Source organism: Pimephales promelas, chromosome 15, assembly GCF_988280905.1.
Source record: "Pimephales promelas chromosome 15, fPimPro1.hap1.1, whole genome shotgun sequence".
Classification (NCBI taxonomy): Eukaryota; Metazoa; Chordata; class Actinopteri; order Cypriniformes; family Leuciscidae; genus Pimephales; species Pimephales promelas.
Genome location: NC_142783.1, coordinates 5489314 through 5500442, shown reverse-complemented (window position 1 = coordinate 5500442; position 11129 = coordinate 5489314). Strand labels below are relative to the sequence as shown.

Genomic DNA, 11129 nt, shown 5'->3' with positions numbered 1-11129 from the left:
ATGCAATTCTATCTAAAGAGTTAAAAACAATTAAATAAGCTTGGTACTTTACAAAGGAATCTCCCAAATAAATTCCTTTGGTCTGATCGCGATAATGATGTCATACCTGTGACTCGTGCATTTCTAATTTAAAAGCTAACGATTAACTGAAAGGTTATAGCCTATTTATAAAAAAAAAAAAAAAAAAAAACTCTGCAGACAAGGAATAACAGTGGGCCTCCTCGGCAATAGATCTCCCTGCTCCTCCTCCACAGTTCAGATGAGGGGAGGATCACTCACTCACTGAAATCTGAGACATGTGCTTTACTCGTGAGTTTATCCTGATTCCAGATCGCTCAGTCCATGTGAGAGAATCGGCTGGTTCAAATGGAGATATCTTGCGAGCCGTGCTTACTGCTGGATTTCTAGAGGACAGACTGAAAGAATGATCTCATTTCACAGTGCCGATCTCACACTGGTGCTTCACGTTTATTATTAAGAAGGACTCTACCGGCTGGACCCAAAATTTAAAGCAATGGATCCAGTAACGAGGTGGACACCAAAACAGGTTGTTGACTGGATGAGAGGTGAGTTTAAGATTTGTATTTCTTGCATAATATGTTTGTTTGCTGGTGGTCGTTTAATTTTTAAATGGTCTCTCTTTCCAGTGTACGAATATAGGACGTGTGCTTTGTTTACCTGTAGTACTTTCGACGAAACCAAGATTTGTGTGTCAGCAATGTTTGAGCACCAACAAAACAAACTCCTATGTTTAAAGAAACTCATGTTCTAGCGTGGTATAAAAAAAACAAATACATTTATTTGAATAACATCCCGCTGCAGGGTAACGTTACGGCGGGTTTTTGATTGTCATGCAGGAGTACTCCCACAGTTCTTATTGTTTTAGACAGATTTATCAAACCGTTCATCTTTTTTCCAGAAGATAATTATACCCTGCCATTTGTGTGAATGATTGACACATAAAAGGCTATTCTTCAGTGTTGAGAACTTGTTTATTCGTAGCTGTGAATTACAGACGAATTGGAATTGAAATGAATGCCAATCAAATTCAAATCTGATCGGACTCATTTGTGAATTCGAATCGAGGACCATTATTTGTGTAATCAGGAAATATTAATGTAATAATAATGATTGTGTGAAGTGTGAATATAAGATTCAAATGTGAATTGGACCACCTGTCCTTGCATGAATTGGAGTCAAATTCCACTTATAAAGTTTATTGTCTTAGAGTCAATTGGGAATCTGTGTGGACAGTTGATGTGACACATTAAAAATCTGAAATTCCATGGATAATTATTATGTAGTCTATATGTGTATTATAAATTTACAGCTTTCTTAATGTCTCAATTCATCATGCAATAAGAGAAACATGTAACACGCTCATAACTGCTACTGTTGGCTTATGTTTTGGTGAATTGGTTGCAAACTAGTATGCTACAACTACATCACACTTACAGTATGCTTTCATAAAACTGAAGGTCATGTTGGGTTGAGCTGTGGACTGTGTGGTGTGGTATGAGTGTGAATATAGCCGTCTCAAGTTTTGAATAGTTCAAAAAAATGTCTTTCAGTGAATAATAGTAATATTAATATAATTATTATTTTGTCGAACTCAAATTAAAAGTGTCTGGTAGCTATATCAGAGGTTTTTAGCTTCCTTAAAAGTTTGACACATGCTCTAGAGATATGTGTGTGTGTGTGTGTGTGTGGGTTCAATTGCCCCTAAAGTTTCCTTAAATAAAATTTATGTTTAGATTTTTAGACAGGCATTTTTTTTTCTGGCACATCTTTTTGATTTTTATTTTGACACTTATACGCCTCAGTAAAAAAATATGTTTTTGCCGCTCAAACTACTTAAAAACTATCCTAATGGCATTCATTTATCAATATTTGTACTGTCCAACTATATTAATGACTTAATTTGAGGTACACAAGTTAATTTGTCCTTTATCTGACAGTTCTGACTCAGTATCCTGGAGTTATAAATTGCTAAAGGCACAATGGTGACAGTTAAAGTATCAACCGTTGCAGGGTTTGAACCAACAACAATTAGTTACAAGGTGTGTTCAACTGCTATACCTCATGACTCTGAAACAAATGTAAATAGACTTTGAGCACATACAATGATATAGTGTAAACGGTACTAGTACATTGCAAACATACAGAAAAAAAAAGAACAGGAGCATCAGTTCTCTGTTGAATGAAATGCCTAAGGCTTGTAGTGGTTCACGTCTGGGCTTTTGTTTCTCTGCACTGCTTCATTTATAAATTATTTGATTTCTCTATGCTCACAAAAGTCAGTTGCATTAAATAAATAAAACATTCAGGGAAAAGTAGCAGACCTTCTCACACATTCTTGCAAACAAACATGCATGAACAGACGGTAAAAGTTGAATGGCAAGTCTTTAAAACATTTGCTTTTATATGGAATGCTACTGTATATGCAAAAACTGCAGTGAATAATTTCAAACTTACGAAATTGAGTTTCATTCCTCCCCTTCTCCTCCCTCTACACTTGTTGAGGGACAGTTGGTTTTCTTTACAGTCTTTTTCAAAACTTCAGAAACATCCAAAAGATGAATGAGTTACAAAACCTAAATAAAGTAAAAGTACTCAATGAGCTGAATTCCAATTTTTTTTTATTTGTGAATTAATGTTTTTTTTGTAATCATTCAATGCAATGATACTCAAAGCAATTCATCTACAAATTATCGCCACTTTTCTTGCAAATCCTCTGTTCTTGCAAGGAGAGCTAGGATAAAGTCGATGCCTGTATTGTATAATACTTGTTTTAGTCACATTGACTTGATTTATGGTGTTCTTGCATCATTTTTGAGGATTAAAAGGTCCAAACCCCATTCATTTAATTGCATGAAAAACATCCATCAGAAATTCTGTTTTGAAATGTTTGGTGTTGACATGATGTGGGTGTTTAAATTACAGACTTCTCATTTCTTTTAGAAACTAGTCGTTCAAGGTCAACACTGATTTTGACCAGCTATCCAAGATGCTGATTAGTGTATTGTATTGCACCAAACTAGGGCTGTGTGTCGTGGGCAACACACCCACGATATGATATGTAATACAGAGCCCACGATGTGACTTATATCATGTGGGTCTGCACTAATTTTCACCTCAGCACTCAGCAGTATTTAGTATAACAGCTGTTGCCATTGCAAGAGCAGTCAGTTCCCCTCCTCACTGTAACAATATAGTTAATGGCATAGGTTTCATATTAACATTAAGCAATCCCCTCCAGATAATTAATAATGATAATTAAATTTAGATCACGTACATGCATTCACTCACACAGATCGTGCTGCACACACAGAAACTTCTCAACACGGCCATGCAATTTTTATCACTAAAATAGCTTCTCAGCTGAACTCAGCAAGAAGTTGCTAGCATCACTATTTTTGAAGCAATTATAGTCACTGCTTAACTGTTAATAGAGAAACGCTGCTACAGAATGAGGGAACTCATTCATGCACAATCTCTCTCTCTTTCTCTGGCCCATTTATGAACAGACTTGATCAAACTTTTCTGTTAATAGAATATCAAACTGGAAATCCTTGTACTGCAAGCTTACCGGTGTTTTCACAAAGGCTAGTGCTTGAACATGGTTGCCAGGTTGAGAAAAACTAGTAAAACACTTTGAGCAGATACTTCAGTTTTGCGCAAGTGTAAATGTCTATTCTATTCATCAATGTCTGTTGTTGTCATTAATAAAAACTGTTGTTGTATTCAAATTAAGATACAGAAGCAGCTGTATTCTTACTCGTATATGTTTTGCAGTACAACATTGTATACACACATAAGTACATTGTACCTTTTTTTGACGTTTGACGATTTTGACAATGCATCTATATGGACAAAGCGTCTGTGACGTCACCCATAGACTTTCTGAAGTACAGTTTTGAGGCTGTTTATGGGGGGTGTGGGTGGCGCCATATTAGAAAATCTTTGGAAATACAAAAGTTTCAGAAAGGATACAGAGGTGGTATGATGTGTTGTGTCAGACGGCCGAGACGTCAAATTCCACTTGGCACAGCCCGTTATCAGCTGTCAATCAAAGTTAACCGCCCTTATTTGTCATACATTTTATATCGAAATACGATCTAAACTAACAAATTTTAAAAAAATTCACCCCCCTCACAGTTGTCAGGCACTGGGAACCTATCGAAAAATACAATAAAAGTCCATGGGACCAAACTGTAAACATGCTTGGACATTTTAATATGAAGTCTATGGATATTTGCTCCCTTTTGGGACCTGCCCCTAGTGGACTTCTGATGTATTGCAGTTTTTTGCACTTCCGGGTAGGCTTCATTTTTCACATTAGAATGTTGCCGCTTGGTCTAAATCTGACGCACATGGCACCCGTCAATATAACACGCTACTGTTATGGGTAGGTTTAGGTCTAGGGTGGGGTTAGGGTTGGAAAACTAGGAGGCGTCTTCTGGCCCATACATATCTGCGTCTCATATTGACGCTAAAGGGTGCCATGTGCATCGGATGTTGACGCATTGTCAAAAGCGTCAGTTAGATGATGCCTTGGGATGAGACCGGGCTGGAATTATACACTGCAATGATGCTCAATGCTATAGAAAATGTGTTTTTTTTATGTTTTGTTTTGTTTTGTTGTAGCAGAAATGCAATCGTGTGACTAAACTTCTAAAAGTTTTTGAACCATAAGTTTGTGTTGTGTGTTGTTGGTTTTATGGATAGCGTTACTAAAGGGGAACTTCTCACAATATGTTTGTGGATTTCCACCAAGGCACGACATCTAATAGATGTGTGTCAGTTAAGATAACTGGTTGAACATTTTTAACATTTTCTGTTTCTTTGCTGTAAGTATGATTAATTTTTCACAGACTACACAGTTATCATGCTAACCACGCAACAGCACATTACTCTACAGTGACTATCTCAAATATCACCAGATCTGTAAGCTTGAATGACGACAATATTAGTTGAAGAACATTTAGTTGCAGGGCTACCTGTCATGAGAAGCCATTGAAGCAACAAGTGTACCTTTTCCATAGGTTCTGTTAATTATATTAATGTTTTAATCCAATGGTTTCCATCCATGTTACCACAACACCATATGTCAACCCTTAGATCTTGTTATCGCCATATGGCATCTTCATGAGATTCTCGTAAATATTTAATGGAGACTCTCTGTTGAAGTTTACATGGAAGAGGTGCCCGGTATTTCCTGTTCTCTTCTTTACTTTTATGGGACTGCATTTTTGTAGCATGCATGCAGTATAGAAGTGTTTTGTTTTTCTGAGTTGCAGACACAAAAAATACGACACAAAATTGTGTGGCATTGATCTTTTCAGAGACATTTCGGTACACTCTACATTCCCACATGTAAAGAGACCTTTGATCCCACTTTGACAATCCGTTGATATTTGCATGCATCCATGCTCCGTTTATAACGGCACTGAGGTGACAAGGCGTGATCCTGCTTGGATTTTGCATTCAGAAATGAGCAACCCAATGCAAATCTCCCAGATCACAGTAGCTTAGTAGAGCCAGAATAAGAGCAGTGATCTCTACAAACACGTAGCTTAACTCAACGTGGGAAACGCAACCTCAGGTAGCACATCACACACAGTTCACTGCCCCTCCATGAGTGCCCAGCCAGGCAGAAAGTTGGACGGGACACTGTGGGCTCATTGCTGCAAAAGGCCTAATCCTCAGGAACAAAGGGAATGCCTGTTAATAAACACACAAGTTCGTCAATGAAAGGCATAGAAATAAGCTCTAGACAGAATTTGATTTTGATGGCCGTCTTATGTTCTTGTTTAGAGAATTACTTTATTTTGTGGAAACTAGGTGTTCATGAACATGTCATCAATTATTCAGCCTCATGTCTTTCCAAATCTTATAAGACTTTTGTTCATCTTTAAAACACAAATCACAATATTTTAAGGAAACCCGAGAGGATTAAGGATTCTTCCATTGGAAGTCCATTCTACCAAAGCTTTGAGTTTACCTTTATTTTGATGGTCCTTTTAACACATCCTATTCACTATAAGTAACATTGGGCTCTCATTAGTGTTAGTAGAGTACTAGTAGACTGGTAGCTGGGATAGAATAAGTTGACATGTACTTGCAAAGTTACTTATAGTCAGTAGATACACGCTATTAAAATGATAAAAGAAGCGAGAACAAACCTAAATGGTTCTTGGAGGTTAAAGGGATAGTTCAATTTGAAATACATTTTTGGTATGTTTTATCTTACCTCAAGGGCATCCAAGATGTAGGTGTCTATTTCCACAGTAGTTTAAATTTTGATATTTTTAGGTCAAACCGTTCTTGTCTGTCAGTCATAAAATGCAGGTCTATGGTCACCACCTCAAAGAGCAAAGAAGTTTTCTTTGCCGTTTCAAACTCCCAGAACAAACTCAAAAACGAACTTCGTTTCATCCTGATTTTCTTTTCGAAAGGACATGTCCTCGATTTTCGCTTTTCCTCTGCAAGTCACACAATTTGTGGTATCATTCATGTCTGTAGCACAAATGGCATGAGCAAGAGAATTAGAATGCAAAAGTGTATGTTCATAAATATTAAATCAGTAGATTATAACAATTATATTCGTATAATTATACTAATATAACAATTATACAAATCTTAGAACAGTTCAGATTTCCAGTGCGTATGTTCCTCTTGTGTGTTTCCACTGCTCGGCAATAACAAAAGGATTGGGCCTCCTATTGCACAGTGTAAAGGTCACATTATAATACCCCTCATACAGCACCTGCAATTGGGTAAACAGAGGAAGGGTGTTACTGCATGTACAGACAAAGAGCCTGAACTATATCAGGGCATCATGGGAAATCCTGCTCTCGCCTTCTCTGAAAAACATACCTTTGTTTATTGCACACTTGCACATAATCGTTCTAACACCAGGATCATGACATGTTTCAAATTGATTTGCTTTTTATTTCAACAGCTTTTATTACGGAACAACAGTCAACATGCATATTGCTGAAAGACCAGTCCAACATGTCATATTCCCACTAAATGCATGTGGATGCTTGACATCAGTCTCCCGTGCGTCAGTCAGAGGGATTTGTGTTTGTGTGAGATCTGAGAGTAACAGCATCACAGGGTTTAGTCATTGACTGAGAACAGATTGGTGCATGTGACTCATACAGCAGTAACTTTCACATGCTTCGACAGACATCAGCCATAACATCATTTGTCCGTTCTCTCAGTATTCATTCTGGATCTATTCAGACTTCCATACCGTATTGATTTACTCTATTTTCATCCTTAAGTATAAGGAGTTAACTTTCACAACTTCAGTGACATTGAATATGTCCCCAGAGTGCTTTATTTGTGCACAACGATTGATTAGTAAATGAAGACCTCTTTCCTTTGTTACATTGTTGTTTCTAAAAGCTTTTTTGTGTATTCATGGGAGAGAGCTAAAATTCAGACATAGATTAGACCAAAGCACTTAAATTTTCAACATTCTTCTGTGTGTAATGTTTGCATTTGAACATGAAAAAGGCTTGCAAAAGTTGCAAAGCAGTGCGCTCTTTTTTTTTTTTTTTTTTTTAACTCCCTGAAATGCCTTCTTTGCACTCTTGAGTTTTTAGTTGTTGTTTTTTTTTTGTTTGTTTGGTTTTTCTTTTTTGGCGAAATGAACGCTTCACAAAATTCCTCATTTAAATAATTTCCGCCCAAGGCATACACTGAATAGAGGGGGTGAGGCCTGGGTGTGTTGTATTAGTAGTGTGTTGAATCGCGCAGTTCTGGTAAGGAGTGGGAGATATTTGTGTATGTATATATATATATATATATATATAATGTAAACACTAAACACAAACTTTTATATTAGATGTGATCAATCATTTTGACAGCACTACATTAAAAACTTGGAAGTGTATTGCATTCACTTGAGGAAACAAAATCTACTCTCTTTTTCTGAATTAACAAGTTAATTATCTCAGAATTACGAGATAATTTGTCATGGAAAAAAATTGTTCCTCTGTTTTTCTGACTTTTTGAGATAATCAAGTCATTAATTCAGAAAAACATAGCAAAAACTTTTTTCCATTAAAAATTATCTTGTAATTCTGAGATAATTAACTTGTTAATTCAGAAAAAGAGCAAAAACTTTTTTCCATTAAAAATTATCTCGCGAGATAATTAACTTGTTAATTCAGAAAAACAGAGCAAAAACTTTTTTCCATTAAAAATTATCTTGTAATTCTAAAATAATTTACTTATTAATTCAGAAAAAGAGCAAAAACTTTTTTCCATTAAAAATTATCTTGTAATTCTGAGATAATTAACTTATTAATTCAGAAAAAGAGCAAAAACTGTTTTCCAATTAAAAATTATCTCGTAATTCTGAGATAATTAACTTGTTAATTCAGAAAAACAGAGCAAAAACATTTTTTCCATTAAAAATTATCTCGCAATTCTGAGATAATTAACTTGTTAATTCAGAAAAACAGAGCAAAAACTTTTTCCATTAAAAATTATCTCGCAATTCTGAGATAATTAACTTGTTAATTCAGAAAAACAGAGCAAAAACATTTTTTTCCATTAAAAATTATCTCGCAATTCTTAGATAATTAACTTATTAATTCAGAAAAAGAGCAAAAACTTTTTTCCATTAAAAATTATCTCGCAATTCTGAGATAATTAACTTGTTAATTCAGAAAAACAGAGCAAAAACTTTTTCCATTAAAAATAATCTCGCAATTCTGAGATAATTAACTTGTTAATTCAGAAAAACAGAGCAAAAACTGTTTTCCATGAAAAATTATCTCGCAATTCTGAGATAATTAACTTGTTAATTCAGAAAAACAGAGCAAAAACGTTTTTCCATTAAAAATATTCTTGTAATTCTGAGATAATTAACTTGTTGCATTATATGACTGATAGACACCAACGGTTTGACCTAAAAATATCAAAATTGAAACTACTGCGGAAACAAAGACACCTACATCTTGAATGCCCTTGAGGTAAACAAACATACCAAAAATTCATTTCAAAGTGGACTATCCCTTTAATAAAAGTACTTAAAGGAGTCTCCAAATAGTAGGCTACAGCTGTTGTTTTGGGCTTGTAGTAGTAACACTAATTATTAGTTAACTATTATGACACACTAATTCATTTTATTTTGCTAAATACATCTAAACAGAAGCGCAGAGCATCCTACAGGAAGTCTCTCGCCATAATGTCATCGCCCATGGATCAGCACTCCTCTACGATTCATTGCTGCGTCTTGGCCCCTTTCACCAGGAAGAAGATCTACAACACATTCCTCTCTCCTCAGAGGAAAGGTTTAGGTTGTCTTCCGTCTCTGATTACAGTCTATATTGGATATGTTTGCAACAAGCAAGTTGAAATATGATGCAGGAATTTCATAATTATGATCTTTTCCAGTGGTCCAGTGCATGTTTTATGCTAAAATAAGGGTGTTACAAAGTAGTTGTTAAGATATGGGAAGGTTAGTCTCAGTAATTATGGTTTGGCAGAAGATGATGTGGCAGAGTTTGGTAAGGGTAGATCCAGTCACAGATGCCTTTGTGTTTTCAAATCTGCTTCTGATTACAGGTCTCTCAGACTGACTTTCATCCCCTAGCCTTGAGTCTGCACTGTTCAGCCACAACAATTACTGTATAAGGAGTTAATGAGGAGATTTTGGCAAGTGTGAGATCCCTGAGCGGCTCTTATACAGGCCTGGCTATGAATGGAAACCTAGTTTCTGTGTGCAGACAAGTGGAATGTGTCAAACCACCTGCATTGTATTATTATGTTAATTCATTGAATCATGTTTAACCCTCTGGGGTTGTTCGTTTCAGAGTCACACTCGGGGTGTTCGGGTCCAAATGGTCCAATCATGATTTTTTTTTTTTTTTTACTCGTTTTTTTATAATATTTTTTCTTTTCTTTTTTGGCGTTTTGAGAAAATTTCAAAAATAATAGTAATGCAATAACTATGACAAAATTTCCCCCCATTGAACATTATAGAAAAAATATATTTTTTTAAATATTAAAAAAAAAAAAAATTAAGCTGTATTTCATTTTAGAGTCAAGCCTAGGCCTCAAAAAAGCCATTTTTGAAATGAGATGGATGCCATCTGATGGACAAACTGGGCATTTTAAAAATGCAAAACACATGTATAATCTGAATTTTTTTGGTGTGTTTGTGTATAAAAGTGTGTTTGTGTGTGTGTGTCTGGATGTGTCTGTTTTGCACTCTTGATGTTTTATAGATTCACCCCTTCACTGTTGTGTGCTTTTTTTCAAGATCGTGGCTGATTTGTAGATTGTACGCACAAAAAAACTCAGTATTTTCACACTTTTGCTAATTTCCCATTCATTTTCCATGTGGGTCCATTTGGACCCGAACACCCCAAGTGTGACTATTTTTTAATAAAACCACTTAGACTATTCCCACCCTGTCCCCAATTTTTGGGGGTGTTCAAATACCAAATACCAACAAATTCACCAAATTTCGGACCATTCCGAGGAAGCTGTGATTTTTAAAAAATTTGTATTTAAATTCTTCGGGTCCATTTGGGCCGAACAACCCCAGATGGTTAAAGAAGTGATGAAATGAAATCAGGAATTACCGTTCTCAAAGTCCTGGCATTCACCTTAAGTATCACTTTTTATGTGCATGGTTAGCATATAGACATACAGACAAATGCAAAGCCTTTCAAAGTATACTCCATTTGAACGCATGCACAAGCATAGGCGGTTAACGCTTGCTCACTAGAGTTATGACCAAGAAAATGTCTTCATACTCTTTTGAATTGAGTTGCAGGGTTATCCTTAACCTCCTCTGGATAGGCACTCGTCAATGTGGGCATCAATTGTTTTTGCTTTCTCCAGTAGCTTGTTTTTGAGCCGTTTCTTCTCGGACTGTGAAACAGAGGCCGGGGTTGGGGGGAAAATAATCCTGGACGCATTCACAAGCTGAGTGTACTGACTGGTGCAAGCCCAAAATATGCTTCAGTTCTGATGCAAATGCTTAGCATCTGAAGTGTAAAGCCGAACACATGTTCTTATAAAGTGTACTCTGTTTGCTAGCGTACGTGAACAGAGGCAGTCAACATGAGCATTTGAAAGTATCATCCATGTGAAGTGTT

The 11129-nt window shown here is 36.0% G+C and overlaps 1 protein-coding gene across 3 annotated transcripts in view; it reads left to right on the top strand.

The window, feature by feature from the left end:
* The first annotated feature begins 257 nt into the window (after positions 1-257).
* LOC120480977 (connector enhancer of kinase suppressor of ras 3) overlaps positions 258-11129 on the top strand; it is a 93257-nt gene continuing 82385 nt past the window's right edge. For 2 of the 3 annotated variants that reach the window (XM_039674400.2, XM_039674393.2), the window contains exon 1: positions 260-566. In XM_039674400.2, the coding sequence (XP_039530334.2) occupies positions 515-566 (52 nt within the window). In that variant the 5' untranslated portion in view covers positions 260-514. Of the gene's footprint in view, positions 567-11129 lie in introns of all 3 variants that reach the window. The other variant, XM_039674407.2, reaches the window with a different exon arrangement.